The sequence below is a fragment of the Hypanus sabinus genome, chromosome 1, assembly GCF_030144855.1.
Source record: "Hypanus sabinus isolate sHypSab1 chromosome 1, sHypSab1.hap1, whole genome shotgun sequence".
Lineage (NCBI taxonomy): Eukaryota > Metazoa > Chordata > Chondrichthyes > Myliobatiformes > Dasyatidae > Hypanus > Hypanus sabinus.
In genome coordinates this window covers 180070483-180086866 of record NC_082706.1, presented here as the reverse complement: position 1 = coordinate 180086866, position 16384 = coordinate 180070483, and the positions used below count along the sequence as shown (strand labels likewise).

The 16384-nt window shown below is 38.9% G+C and overlaps 1 protein-coding gene across 10 annotated transcripts in view; it reads right to left on the bottom strand.

Annotated features, from left to right (window-relative positions):
• Positions 1 to 1651: 1651 nt before the first annotated feature.
• sulf1 (sulfatase 1) overlaps positions 1652 to 16384 on the bottom strand; it is a 367408-nt gene continuing 352675 nt past the window's right edge. For 5 of the 10 annotated variants that reach the window (XM_059982554.1, XM_059982537.1, XM_059982547.1 and 2 more), the window contains 2 exons: positions 15358 to 15481; positions 1652 to 3895 (listed from right to left, as the gene is read on the bottom strand). In XM_059982554.1, coding sequence (XP_059838537.1) covers positions 2985 to 3895; positions 15358 to 15481 — 1035 coding nt within the window. In that variant the 3' untranslated portion in view covers positions 1652 to 2984. Of the gene's footprint in view, positions 3896 to 9816; positions 9871 to 12209; positions 12244 to 15357; positions 15482 to 16384 lie in introns of all 10 variants that reach the window. The other 5 variants (XM_059982579.1, XM_059982588.1, XM_059982608.1 and 2 more) reach the window with 5 other exon arrangements.

The following is a 16384-nucleotide window of genomic DNA, read 5'->3' as shown; positions in this document are numbered from 1 at the left end:
GGGAAAGAAACAAGTTGTGACAAGGGCACAAAGAATACAAAGGGATCTCAACAGGTTAAGCGAGTGTGTAAGCACTTGGCAGATGGACAATAATACGGGGAAATGTGAGCTTATCCATTTTGGTGGGAAGGACAGAAAATTAGAATATCATTTAAATAGATGAGAACCAACAGAATATTGTTGTAGAGAAGGATATGTGTGTCCCTGCTCAGACAGCACAGACAATTATACTGAAGATAAAGCAGTAATTAAATGGAATGTTGGCCTTTTTTATGAAGACAATGATGATTAAAGACAGCTGCATTAAGTCTCACTACAACTGTACAGGGTATTAGTGAATCCACATCTCGGGCACTGTATAGTTTTAATCTGCCTGTTAAAGTGGCTTGTGCTTGATTGAAGCCAGCGTGGGAAGTCTCAGAAGAAAGGAGGATGTTTTTACGAGGAATGATTGAGCATCATGAGAGCTCAAAAGGAGAGGTATTGTTATTAGAAAACATTAAATTTTGAGGGTGATTGACAAGAATGGATGCTGTGAGAATGCTTCCCCCTCATGGGGAATCTAAAACTACAGTCATAGATGTAAAATGTGAGGCCACCACTTAAGACAGATTTGAAGAGGAATTTCTTCAGATTCTTGAGCATTTGATGGCTCTGGGCCTGTATTGACTAGAATGCAGAAAAATGAGGGGCGACCTCATTGAAACCTGTCGAATGGTGAAAAGGCTTGATTGAGTGGATGTCGAAAGTATGTTTCCTATGGTGGGAAAGTCTAAGACCTGAGGACATAGCCCCAGAATGGGGGGGCGGGGCATCCTTTTAGAACAGAGATGAGAAGGAAATTCTTTAGCCAGAACGTGATGAATCTGTGGAATCCTTTACTACAGGTAGCTGTGGAAACCAAGTCTCTATGTATATTTAAGATGGAGTTTGGTAGATTTTTAATTGGTCAGAGCATGAAGAGATAATGGGGGAAGGCAGGAGATTGGGGCTGAGAGAAAAAATGGATCAGCCATGACAAAACGGTGGAGCAGACTCAATGGGCCAAATGGCCTAATTCTGCTCCTATATCTTATGGCTTTAAATAGTTGTGGAGACTAAGCCATTGAATATGTTCAAGTTCCATAGTGAAGTTCAAGAGTGTGAGGGACAAGCAGGAAAGTGAGCACTTTATGTATAATCTTCCTGAATGATAGTGAGGGCTTCAGAGATCGTAAGGTCGACTCCTGCTTTTATTCTTGTCTTTCATTTAAATTAATGGAAGAAAGAAGTTGAACAGGGCACACAATGGCAGCCAGTTAAGTATTGTACCTTTTACATGATCAAAACAGAGGCCAAGGGAATTGCAACACAAATCAGAAATTTTATGTAACTCAAGAGCCCAAATTGTTGATAAGACTTAATTTTCAATGGATCATGCAATGCAGAAAAATGTTGATGCAACCCAACCCAATTTATTGGCATGAAACTTCTAGAAACATTTTAGGGATTAATGGAGTATGGGACTCTTCTTGCATATAGAAACCAATTCCTCAGCTATGATAGGTCACCTATAATTAGACATGCACTGTTATGAACTGTATGGTGTTTTTAATTCCCATTTTGACTCTGGAGAAATACTCTGTATCAGTAATAACACTTACATTCTCAATGAAAGATTAAGCATTGTGTTTTAATCACTGCATGTTTATCCAGAAACAAGCAACAGGTAATTGTCAGTAAATAGTATGGCCAGTGTATATTACAGACAAAATAAAACACCACTACAAATTTTGTCCTCTGAAGAACATAGTATGAATTGCACTAGTCTGATCTCTCCAACCTATGCACATTGATTACATTGGCTTTGTAATGTATGGGTTTTACCGCCATATAATAAAAAAAATTAAAACATCTGTGACCACTGTAAAAACCTACACAGATTATATAAACCATGCAAATGAATCTAAGGATCGTGCTAAACGAGCCTTCCAAACTATAAACAGATTTATTAAAACAGTTACACATCAAGTATATTGTAAGCAGTTTTGCCTACTTTTCAATCTTAAAGAGGCACCATATTTATGAAAATTGCTTGGAAACTTTATAGTAATGCATCTGTCACATAGTAATTTCATTAAAAGTGCATCATTATGACCCTTGCACTCAATGCTCCTCCTACGTCCCTCTAAAAAGACAAATTAGAACATTTTTTTCACAAAGATTATACCCCTTTAAGATGATGAGGGAAATAATAAGAAAAAGTAATAAACTGAAACAAAATACAATACATTGGCTTTATCTTGTTCCTTCATTAAAGAAGAATTCTAAAATGCGCCAAGGCATAAAAAGATACTAAGACAAAAATAAGACAATGCTAAATAATTTTAGAAGTGAAACAACTGATAAGTGAGAGCATGTTACAGCATGAAGGACACAGAATAAGATTTCCTTTACACATTACAGCTGAAATCGTCAGCTGGAACAACTCACTGAACCAATGCTCTGCACTGTTAATACATCCACATTTGCAAATGTTTTGTGAAGAACTTCGAAAGTGCAATTTATTTTATGAGAGGAAACACTGCTGTACTCAATACTTGTCAGGTGAAGAATGTATGATGAGAGATTTTTGGAATGGACAGGTCATGGATCTCAACACTCATAAAGGCCAGGCTAAAGCAGCTAGATACTGAACCGCCAATAGGAGGCTTCAAGGACTTTTCACACCTTTAGGATGTGTCTATTGTAGACACCTGACACTGAATATTTAAATACATATTTATATAGCTGACTACAAAACATTAGTTATAAGAGGAATATCTGTTTCTTGTTCCCAGGCAATGTAAATAAAGTAAAAATGTGTGTGATATTTTGACCACTGTCAGCCTGTTATGAAATGTACCTCCAATGGAAATGGAATGTGCTTTGCTTCAACCGCACAGCGAAAGCTGTTAAATTTAAAGCTATAATACGGAAGATTATAGTTGTTCCTCAATAAATAATTAGTGGGCTGAGAGTTGATGAAAGGATGGAGGGGGCAAGGCACTGCCTTCTGCATTGAAACTTTCTTGTGTTCCCTCTCCACTGCTCTGGGGGTCTTCCTGAAGCTGAACGTTTACCAATTTCTCTTTGTTACTGACCCTGATTTCTCGGGGAACTGTGAAAGTTTTACTATGAAGGAGACCAACAGACCCAGCAGGAAGATACATTTGCCCTTCAAAGATGTCCTCTTTCTCCTCCACTTCATTCTGGATGCTACGTGATGGAAACAGAGCACTCTGTTGAAGGACGAGGCTGCTTCTGGTCTCAATCTCCACCAGACCGTTACCACTGACACCTTCGTCGTATTCCAGCTCCGCCCATTCTTTTATCAACTCTTTCGTCCAATTACGTCGCCACCACTCAGTAGCTGAGAAACGCTTTTCGGGTATATAATTGTAATTTATCGCATCCTCATTTGGATCCTTGCCACTTTTAAGGGCTGGGCTCGTGGTTGCCCCTTCAGAGTCAGCAAGTACAGCAGGTTGTGCTTCTGTTGCCTCCCATACAGTCATGCCACTAGATTCATCCTCAGGCTCAGTAGAGAATACATTGCCCAAAACAGGCAGTGGAGTTGGTGCCATTTCCAGTGCTGTGGTGTCAATGCTTAAATCAAGAGTCCCGCCCTTATTTAGCGCAATGGCCTCAGAAGTTTGAATGTGTCCAGAGAAAGTCTTAAGCAGTGCAAACATTCTATCTACATCCTTCCAGTAATTAGTCCAGTCACCAAGGCTAAGGCTATAATTATGCCTGTGTTCAAACAAGCTTTCATCCACACTGTACAAAGTTTCAAGTCCTCCCCAGTTGATATTTTCTGTGAAGTTTGGCAGTTTAAGTGGATTAACCTTCCCATCCATCCCATAGCTGTCCCCTGCTGGCAGAAACAAAGATTCACAATAGTTTATTTTCAAGTCTGCACATTGCTCCTCTGTAGTTGCTGAAGCACTGTGCTTGCGTTCAAACATGCTCCACTATCACATGGTTATTTAAAGCAAAATTAGAGATAGCATGTCTCACCACACAAAGACTTTAGCAAAGATGCAGAGCAGGAGCAGATTTAAACCATACACCCCAACATGAGAAACTGGAAGAATGCTCAAAGAAAGATAAGATTTTTAAAACAAAGGAACGTACACAAAAAGATTTCATAAAGTCAGTATCAAATATGTAGCTATATTGATTTTGCAGACAGCAAGCATGCTATCTGCATGCAAGTTTATTTTTACATTTTTACTGCCTTTACTATTTGATTACTATACAATCAAATATTTTTTTCACAAAGGGGTTGATACTTGCATTATTTTGACCTCTCTCAAATACACACATGCATGCACACATACCAATATATAGTATATAGACATTTGCTTTATTTAATTTATTTGCATGTCCCTGTATTAACACTTATTGGACCAATTCATTCAACAAAATACAATCTCTATTCCAACACATTTCCTTATTTAATATGTCCAGTATCTCAGAATCCACTGCCAGATTGTAAACAACAATCTGTGGTCTAATCACCTCAAAGTGCCAGTGGGTTTGATGAAAGTCCAGATGACTGCATGCCTATTCCCGACCAGTAGCACCAAATATAAATATGCCTTAACAAACTTTGTGTTCTATTTCTCATGGAAATTTGATTCCAGGCTTTCCTGAAAATGTGGGGACAACAGGGAGAAATTGTAATGCATTATTGCAAAGCAGCAGGAAGAACATGCATAGAGACAGCTAAGTGATTTTGCAACCAGATCAAGCTCTGTAGTCCAGTCACCTTCTAATGATGAATGGTAGAATGGTAATGATGAATGATTAATGGTACAATTAAAAGATAGTAAGAGAATTTCCCCATCCTCAATGAAATGGGCCAAAAAGTGAGTACTAGAGGATGTTCCCCATAGAGGGGAAGTCCAGGACCAGAGGGCCCTGCCTCGGAATAGAAGGACTTCCCTTGAGATTGGAGATGATCCCTTTAGCTACAGGATGGTGAATCTGTGGAATTCATTGCTGCAGATGGCCATGGAGGCAGTCATTGAATATATTTAAAGTGGAGGTAGATAAGTTCTTGATTACTAAGAGCATCAAATATTACACAGAGAAGGCAGGAGAATGGGATTGAGAAGGATAATGAAACAGCCATGATGGAATTGTGGAGCAGACTTGATGGTCTGAATTCTGCTAATTCTGCTCCTGTCTGAAGGTCTTGGAGATAAGGATGAAACAATAGCAGTCATGTTCAGCTCAAACCAGTGAGCCATCTGAGCTTCTTACTGAGATTGCTACCATCACACAATCCATTCTTCATCCAGCTTAATCACTCCATGTAATTTCAAGAAATTATTATCTTAACCCTCATGGCTGAGAGTACTGGAGACAGCAAAGGCTTCAGGATCCCAGCCTCAATCCATAACTAAGATATTCCAGACAGTTACAACACTGGCCTCTGCACAATAATAAGGAAATATGTTTACTATTAACAAGATAAATGCATTCTGTGTAATTACTGCCCTGTCAACTATCAACCGTTGCTAAATGGTGGAAGCCATAAATGCTTATTCTTTCCACCACTTGCACAAAGTGGATTGTTGTGCAAACTGCTATAAGATGCATTTCAGTTATCCCCATAGGCTACCCCAGCAACACCTCCCTGATCCACAACCTCCATCACTAAGAAGGAGAATGGCTTCAGGTTCATGGAAACACCACCTCCGCCCTGAGCTGTACACTATCCAGACTTGGAAATACATTGTATTTCTTCTTTTTATCTTGACTGAAACTCCAAACCAGAACATCTCACCGATTATTAGGGATGAATACCTAGGAAGTTGCATCCTTACACAAGTTATATGCATCACAGCATGATGTCCACTAATTTGACTATCTTCAGCATCTCCTTTTCTTTATCTACTCTCTCAAATCATTAGACCCTTGCCTTATTGGGAATCTTTGTCTTATCACTTTTCCCAGTAATTGTGGTCACTTGAAAGAGACAGCATTCCTCTTACAGTTAACAATTGCTCCAGAGAAGTTTCAACAATCATAAGAACTTGTATTTATATAATAGCTATAATGCAATCACCAATTCCACATTTTTCAAAGGATTTGACATCCTGCTATATACATAATGCAGAGGCAGGTTTTCAAAGTAGTAGTAATGTCTTAAAGTAGAAAAATGAGAGGCAAGACTCTGTAGGGAGATGCAAGAAAGAAGAGAATTTTTTAAAATGCAGTGTTGCTTAAGTGGCAGCCAGTGTAGGACAGAGAGAATGGATGACAGCACAAAAGGGCATAAGAGATTGAGATTATCTCAGGTTTATAGGAGTAGAAAGCAACATGATGGTTGAGGGTGTATTGGGTCAGTCTCTGCCAGAGCAAGTACAAAGATTGATTGACCTGAACTGGGGGGACAAGCACTAGATTTTCTTAATATGGAAATCCCCAACCTTCATTTCAATTGAATTATTTTCAACGTGAATTTATTACCAAGTATTAAGGAAAAGTGAAAGGATGGGGTTAAGCATGTTAGGTTATTTGCTAGAAGATCAGAAGTTGGTTAGTGATAATGTCAAAAATCCAAGCTTGTAAATAAATCTGAAATCTGATTTATTTGACCAGGTTTAAAAAGTATCATGGGGATCTAGTGGGATGAAGAGGCAACATGTCCACTTGGGAAGATAGAGACAGACAGAGGTGAGGCAAACCACATTCAGATCAGATCTTTTCTGAAGCCATGAAAAGGGAGAAAGATCAAGGAGGAACATTAGGTAGATGTTTTGCACCATCAAATATAGTTTTGTCTCAGACTCAGAATTATGAACTCTGTAGAAAACACATTGAGCCTCTACTAATTTCCACCTCTAATACTGTAATGAATAAGAATAGAAATTAAGAAATAAATTTGATAAGACGTTGCTGGTGACCAATAATGCCAGTTCATAGCCCAGTTTTTAAATTGCATTAATAAAAGAAGCTTCCATCATTATCAAAGATTCCACAGTAGAAGCATTTTCCTCACATTTTATTCAGGTTAGGAACAACATTGGCTTGGTCCTGCTGGGATCTCTGTAATATGGCTACTGTTCAGAGATCATTAGGTTGGAGCTTCTTTTTGATTCCTGCCTACTCCACCCCTCCCCCCGTTATTCCAAGGTACCTTTCACAGGGTTGCTTTAATTCAATTTTGAGGTATTAATCTATCAGAGGACATCTGGTGATGCTCTGCTCGAGTTCAATGCATTTTGCATCCTAAGCCTGGTCTCTCATGGACAGTAATCCCACTTCTACCAAAAATTCAAAATTGGCCCCATGAAGTTTCCTAAACCAGTATTTTACATCACTTAAATGATCTGTTATGAATATAAAATGTCATAATGGCAAACTAAGAAAAGCATGTTACTGGGACAGGGGAAAGGTAGATATGTAGCGCATGGCAGTTTGTGAGATCCTGTGAGAGTTAGGAAGTTTCAAAGCTAAAAATAAAATCAATAGCAAACACAAAGAAAATCAACAATAAGGCAGGACAGCCTTATCTTCCAGCTGGATGGAAAGGATTCTCCTTAGGGAAATAAAACAATGAAAGATGGCGTGCAGGGCAAGCTGACAAGCAATGCAGCAACAGCAACACGACAGACCTACATGCTAAAGAAAAGTTTAATTAGTGAAATGGGCAATGGATGAGAGTGATGTGAATCCAATGACATGACGATCTGCAACTTATTGGCATGAACTGATTTATCCTCTAGCATTGCCACCAGAGAAATACACAAGCCCAGAAACGATCACTTTGGTCCATTCATTAGATACATACAGTCCATTTTCCATTAAATCACAGAAACTTTTACTTTCACAATTTAATTTGAACTTTGATCAATGCTGCCTCTCCACTGTCTGCTCTCATGCAAAAGAAGCTAAACTGCAAGGAGAGCTAATGATATTTGAAGGATAGGGGAAGCTTTGTTTAATTCTTTTCACTCAGCTTCTTTTACAATTCTGTTGCTACAATGGAGCAATATTTTTGAAGCCATAGATGGCTACTGAGGCTGGCGCAGAGACCTTGGTAAAATGTGGATTGAATGTCAGTGATAATTAAAATTATAGACAACTATCAAGTAAACTTCCCTTGGTCAAACAACTGGGGCCTATGCATCTGGAATTTTTAGATATGAAAAATATAAAATGCCTTGCGTTTATACAGTTCCTTTAATGCTGCATGATCCATTACAAACCCAAGGAGCACAAGGAATATGACAGGCAATTTGTGCAGAACAAGTACGCACAACCACTCAATTACACATGCATTTCATTGCATTTAGCAATGAAAAGCAGGACTATTCTGCTTTACTTTCGGGGGTTTCATGAAATCTTTTACATTTGCTTGAAAAAGACTGGATCTCATCCAAAAGACAGGGCAGGTGAATCTGCCTAGGTTCTTTGCACAAGACCCTGGTGTGAAGTTTGAACATGTGACTCAGAACAGAAAGTTTCTGAAGGTTATGGATGAAGGTCTGTGAGAGAAATGTGAGATTCTGTAAACAGATCATTTAAACATATGTTTACATAGAAAATTATTCTGTGGGATGCTTTGTCAAAACAAATGGGTTCATGCCTCTGCTACAATAGCAGAGTGGACGGATCTAGCATTCTGAGTGTTTATACTCTTCTAATAAATGGCAGCGTAGGATCAGGACAGCGGTGAAATGTCATCCACCCGCGTGTGTGTGAGTGTAAATGGTCTTCGGTACTCAATCACATGAACAATGCATAAGGAGAGAATGGAAGTGATGGGTGTTAAAGTCTGCAAATGTATTTTCATTGTAATCTGTATATTTACAGCAGAGGTTGATAGGTTCTTGATTAGTAAGGATGTCAAAGGTTACAGGAAGAAGGCAGGAAAATGGGGTTGAGAGAGGTAATAAATTAGCCATGTTAGAACAGTGGAGCAGACTTGATGGGCTGAATTCTGCTCCTATATCTCATAGTCTTATTGTCTTATAGTCTAATCTCTACACTGTACTTCATTTTCACTGGGATCAAGGGAGCATCGTGTTTATTTAATCACTTTTCTTTTATCCATATCCATGGGACTTCTCTGCATGATGTTTTATGATTTTTTTCCTGGACAGCTGGGAGATATTGCAGATCAGACATTAGTCTGGGAAAAGGCTTTTGCCTCTACATATTACATTGTTCTGGGGGAAAGATGTGAGAAGGTCCAGGACTGAACCAGTATATTCACCTCCATGGCTGTTCCATTAAGAATTGCACTCTCTTCAACCTACCATTCCCCATCTACCACTCTCCCAACAAATCAATCCTCCAGTGAAAGAACTTCAATAACAGAAAGAGCCAGCCCTGTACAAAAGGAATTTAATAAAATATGGCTTGCAGCATAAAGCAAAAGAGGCCCTTTTATTGAAAATGGTAAAACAGTGGGAAGAGACACAACACTGAAAAATCTTTTATTCATTGCTACATGTCCATTTAATACTCCTCAAAGGCACACTCATGTTGTGCATGTTAACTACAATGTCAATATTCACACAGCAGAATACCACAAGTTATCAATTCCTTGCAATCCCAGCTACTGTCACTTCTGAACAGCTTTTTGCCAATTATACAGAAATAATAAATATTTTGCTGCTGGTACATTTTAAGAAGGAAGTAGAAATAGAACTGTTACAGCCACAGTATTGATTTGGGGATGCATATGAATTGAAAACTTAAGAGTTAGGTTAAGTCACCACCTTAACAGTGATTGCTTCCCTACTGGTTACTAAAGAATAGCTTTTAGTCACTCACAAGGACTTGAAGCTCGGCCTCCTCAACTTTGGCCACTTTCGATGCTGCTGTAGCCTGGCAACCAGGTAGCAGGAACAAAAAGAGGCAAAGATCAAACAGTTAGATTCTAAAGTTAAGATTTTCTTGGTACATTTATTCATTTTCTGATTCTCTATATAAATGTATTCATTTTTATCTGCTAGGTTATCTCAAATAAAATACACTTATTGCCAGATAATTATTTGCAATATATGTTAGGATAATTTCATTAGTTTATTAAATGCTTTGTCTTTCCACCTATTTGCACTCACTTCCTCCAAGTATCATCGAGTCTAATGAAAACCTCGTGTATTTTTCTACTTGTTTATTCTTTTTTCTCTCCCCCTTTAGCATTCTCCTATCCTACACACAAATTTAGAACTAAGAGAAGAGATAAATGGAAGTTCTCAAAAGGCTCTGGAATCTGTGAGAGAAACATTCATCAACTGTTCAAGCAAGTGTTGGGGGAAACTCTTCCCTTAGCACTTCCTTGAGCAACACTTATCAAGTATTGTATAGGTACTGCAGATACAGATTAATTTTGTTAGTTCTATGAAGCTTGTGCTTTTACTGAATAACACAGTTTAGTAAATTTATATTAGATTTTAGAACCTATATGCAAGATGAGAAGAGAATGTGAAGCTTACCACTTGTACAGAGAAGGAAAGTTTGTAAAACAAGTTACAAAGGCACTGGAAGTTTAATTTTGGCTCATTGTCTGTTTTTGACATTTGTAAATTTGAAAAAAATTATCAAGAGTATCTGTCACAATAATTTACTGAATCACAGTACAAACTAGTGGAAAGAATTAAAATATTCGGCCTTATCTGGATATTATACCCTTGGTGTAGGATAGTGGACAGAAGGTGGTGATTAAGTAGAATCTACATCCATTGTTAATTAATACAAAGAATGTTTTACAGAAGATTAAAATGATATTACAAATTTACATTTGAGGAGTTAGTAGATTTAAAATGGTTCCTAAAGCACAGTGATTGAATTCCCTGAAAACATCAGGTAGGGTTTCTCCTGTGGACATACTGTACAATATTAATAATTGTGATTGTTCTGTGGTGTGAGCGTACGGCTCATGATCTCAAAGAAATGTTTGTATTATCATAAATGTAAAATCATCCATGAACCTAAGTAACCGGGAAAGGATTTTAAAACATAATTATAACTTTATTTTGTAATTCCAACAAACTGTAGATGCTGTAAATCTGAAATAAGAATAAAATATGCAGGAAGCACTCAGCTGATGAGGCAACACGTGTGGATAGAGATACGTATCAGGTCGGAGGGCCTTCATTAGGATCTACTTTGACTCCATTTCTTTTTCCATGGATGATTTCAGCATCTGATGGCGTTATGATTTTATTTTGCTTCGTGTTTAAATACATTTCTAATATATTTACTTTCTGGGGGTTTATTGTCACTACAAAAGTTGTTAGCACAAAAAATAAACATTTACTTCATCTCTTGTCCACCAATTTTGAGTAAACTGACTTTATCTAACCAAATATAATAAACACAAGAAAATCTGCAGATGCTGGAAATCCAAAGCAACACATACAAAATGCTGGAGGAACTCAGCAGGTCAGGCAGCATCTATGGAAATGAACAAACAGTCGACGTTTTGACAAAGCATTCAGCAATTTCACTGGTGCACAGGGTTCAGCATCTTAGTAAATTATCTTTTGTTATTTAAAAACATATAAAGGGTGCCTCTAAATGCAGCCAATCTTTAGGAATTGCCATTAAGGTCCTTGGATAGGCACAGTATGATATTCTTTAAATACTGCTCCATCGGACAGCTGGGACAAATGTGTGGTTTCAAACTGAATGCTTTTTAAGTCAATGTTGAAGAGCATAGCATTGGATTTGTTTTGAACATAATTTGCGCTTAAGCTTTGCCATTTTTTAAAAGATGGTTATGTCCAATTTGGGATAAATATAAAGTCTACCTACACACCGTTCAGTTTTCTAGTAATCGAATGGCTGTGTTGGTGTGCAAATGTAAAATGTGAGTGTGTATGTGCATAAATTTACGTGTATATGTGTGCAAAATGTTTGGAGGGAATGGTAGGATCAGACAAATTTTTTTCACTTTGAAATCACTTCCATCCAAAGAGCAACAAATGAGCTGGGTTCATAACAGAAGCAAATTATTAGGACTCCTGTGGTTCCCAAAGAGCAGAGTTGAGTAAAGCAGATGGTCTGAAATAAGATTAAGTTGTTATTTGTTAAAGGATGTGTTATCATGCATCAAAGGTTGCTGAATGGAACAGACAATACAAGCAAAAGAAGCTTCAATGGGCCAGCCCATGCAATTGGTTGAAAAGATAGTTGTTCAAGAGAATAAAAAGTAAGGATACCTGTGCTGATCAAAGCTTCCTCCATCTTTATTTCCTGATTAGGAAAATACAAGAGTAATTAAGGTTAATGTTTTTTAGAATGGTAAAACTATTCACAATGTAGCTGTCCATGCATTACCTGAGGAAAAATGTCAAGTGGTTAAAATAGAAAGAGAAGGTAACCTTTGACATGAGAAATAATTAAGAGAACATGGTTTGGAAATCCAAACTAAAAGGGGGGAACAATATCAGTCTTGTTTTAATGTAAATTAGATCAGTTAGGATGGTAAGACTCTATACACACTTCCTCAGCAGTGATAACATGGGTAGGCTTCTACTTCAGTGTAAGTGTAAAACGGGTGACAGCAAATCACCTGTGCCTTTCAATCTCTCCTGCCTGATATTCCCAGTCACTTCAATGAAAAGAAAAAAAATGGGAAAATGGTTGTCAGTACACATCTTGCACAATCGACTGTCAAATTTATCCCTATGGCACTGATTATCTAATTTTAACCTAAATTTCAACAACAGGGCAAGTTCCATACTGAGAATAGCTGCTTATATGACTGTGTTAAATATATATTTCTCCGTGTCCCTTTTGTAGACTGTTATATCACTTCCAGACCAGACACACTGCCATAGAGTAATACAGCATGGAAATAGGCCTTTCAACCCATTGAGTCCATGTTGTCAATACACTTACATTAAATAATCTCATTTTATTCTCCCCACAATCTCATCAACCCACTCCCCACCCCCACCAAGATTCTACCACTCACCTACACGCTAGGATCAGTTTACAATGGTCAACTAACCTACTAATCTACACATCTTGGGAATGTGTGAGAAACGTAAACTCCCTGAAATTTATACTCTGTGTGAATCCATAGCAGACCTTCCCTGGTTGCAGTTATCAAGATGACTTTTTTCCTCCTTGTCAAAATGAGGGAGTGGCAAATAAATTAATTAATCCTCTTTAAAAATAAGCTGCTGAAAATATGTTGACTATTAATATGTTAAAATCAATGAGCTTTCAAGACTCAGCAATAACAGAGCATACAAAATGATATGCCTGGCTTTGTTGGCAGTTTCATGACTAAAAACAGAGTTTTCAGTAAGTTTTCCTCAGTCAAAAATGTGGATGTAGTAAATACTTCATTTTCTATGGATGCACAGATGGTCACTCCCTTATGAAGTGTTTGTAATTATACTGGCCCCATTGTTAATAACCATTGACATTAACGTGTAGAAATGTACACCAGGAATTTTTTGATAATGAACCCAGGATGTATAGATTTTTACGACTGACAGGAAAAACAGAGTGAACCAGTAGTTTAAAAACTGATATATTTTAGTGTCATATTCTGTGCTGTCAGGTCCTATATAGCATTGTGCTTTATTTACACTGGACTATCAAGACAGATATGTCAATGAAAGTTCTCAGTCATCCAGGTCATTGAATATCAAGCAGTATATGAATCAAGGCAAATGAACTAGCTGTGTTGTCTAGAAGACATTTTGTCACTCATTCAAGAGGCTTCTTCAGATCTGATCCATGGTGGGCAGTTTTCCAGTTTATAAACTCTGAGTCGTTTAAAAGTATAGCAATCAGGTGAGGATCATTGAGTCATAGAGGTAATGAGAGGGTCATTAGTCTTATCTTTGCATGAATGGAGGTGTGAACTGTTGTGCAGATGCTGGGATAAAGATGTTAGGACTGCACTGTAAGTAGCTGATAGTGTTGTTGTACCCCACACCCTCGGTTCAGAGATGTGTTTTCCAGTTTGACAAAGACAGCTTCCTGAACCAAAGGGTGGGGAATGACAACACCTATCAGCTACTCACAATATAGTCCTAACATCTCTCGCCCAGCGTCTCCACAACGGTTCACATCTCCATTCATGTAAAGATAAGACAGATGAGCCTCTCATTATCTCCATAACTATTAACGACCCTCATGTGATTGCTATACCTTTAAACAACCCACAGAGCTTATAAACTGGAAAACTGCCCACCATGGATCACATCTGAAGAAGCCTCTCGGATGAGTGGTGAAACATCTTCCAGACAACACAGCAAGTTCAGTTGCCTTGATTTACTACTGCTTGATACTCAAGATAGATAGACCCCACTTTGTCAGAAAGTTGAACTGAAAGTAAGTGTTAAATAAAGAGTAGTGCAGCATTCCGATCCATTTCAAATACTGCAGACTTTCATGAGGATTTCACCTGAAAAGTGAAGAACAATGGGGATGAATTCAATTTTACTGGTGAAGAACAAATTCACATACAGTATGCAGGCAAGAATGGAAATACACAGGCAACACGAGTGAATCTGCAGATGCTGGAAATAAATAAAAACACAAAACTCTGGCAGAACTCAGCAGGCCAGACAGCATCTATGCGAGGAGGTACTGATGACGCTTCGGGCCGAAACCCTTCATCAGGAGGGAAGTAACATGGGATGGTCGTGGGGGGATAAAAGGTGAGGGGAGGGATGAAGTAGAGAGCTGGGAAGTGACAGGCTGGAGGGAAATAGGCTGGGGGAAAGGTGGAGAATTATGGGAAATAAAAGAGAAAGAAAGGTAGGGCTTGGGGGAGATTATAGTGAGGGGGGAAAGAGAGAGAAAGAGAACCAGACTAAAATTATAGATGGGGGTAAGGGGGGGGCAGGGGTATCAGTGGAGGTCTGTGAGTTGAAGGCGGGAGATAAAGTATTGCTCCATCAACCTGCGCGTGGCCTCATCTTGACGGTAGAGGAGGCCACGGACAGACAAATTGGAGTGGGAGTGGTCTGTGGAATGGAAGTGTGTGGCCACAGGGAGATCCCGTCACTGCTGGAGGACTGAGCGCTGGTGTTCGGCGAAACAGTCTCCCAGTCTGCGGCGGGTCTCCCCAATGTATAAATGGCCACATCGGGAGCACCGGATACAGTATATCACCCCAGTTGACTCGCAGGTGAAGTGGTGCCTCACCTGAAAGGACTGTCTGGGGCCTGGGATGGTGGTGAGGGAAGAAGTGTGGGGGCAGGTGTAGCACTTCTTCCGTTTGCAGGGATAGAAATACACATTTGGTTTTATAATTCTCTTACTATTAGGCAATGACTCCCTGTGAAGAGAGCTTAGAACAATGGTCATACATTGTCATCAGAAAATTACGATAAGGGTTACCTGTTTCCGCACCCTTAGTCCGGGGAGTGCATTGTTTGTGCCCTTGGCAACTTCTTAGTTCCATTAACTGTAAATGCAACTGATTAAGGATTTCCCGGTCAACCATGTGTACTGTATTTGTCAGCTGAAACCACAAAACCAAAATAGAACATTTCAATGAATGATGCTCTTTACATCTACATTGTCAGAACTGATGACTTAAACTGTGTTTAAATGAGGGGAATCTTTATTCCCAAAATATTTAGTGATAACATTTCTGAGTCAAAGTACAGGACAAAGACCATAGGAACTGGGAAGGATTTGTTACACAATTTTAAGAATACATTGTATCTGAAATCGGCACCATTTAAGTCTGTCTCTGTAATGGCGGTCATGAGATGATGTGAAAAAATGTAAAGGATTAAAATGATAAATTATAATCAAAGGCCTGTTGAGTCATCAACAGGAGATATTTTCTATTCTTGGGCTGGATATCATATCAGGCCAAGGCAGGACTACACACCCCAGGCTGAATGTGGTTTGTTGCTGTCTACAGGGATAGCTTCAGAGACGCTTAGCTATTTCAACAGTGCAGAGGGATTGATGTTTTAGTTTAGCACAAGGGAACCAAATCTCCCTACTTCACCAATGTCATGTTGTCCATCTCTCTTGGGTTTGATGAATGGTTCACCTACACACATGTGTCAGGTCAGGACAGCAGAAAGGGCTACTGACTGCAATCTACCATCACTGCAGGACTTTTCATAGAGTCATAGAAAAACAGCACAGAAACAGGCCCTTTGGCCCATCTAGTCTGTGCTGAACCATTTAAGCTGCCTACTCCCATCGACCTGCACTGGAACCATAGCCTTCCATATCTCCACCATCCGTGTACCTATCCAAACTTCTCTTAGACATTGAAATCAAGCTCGCATGCACAACTTGCGCTGGCAGTTGGTTCTACACCCTCATGACCCTCCCTCTGAGTGAACAAGACTCCCCTCGTGTTCCTTTTAAACTTTTCACCTTTCAGCTTAACCTATGACCT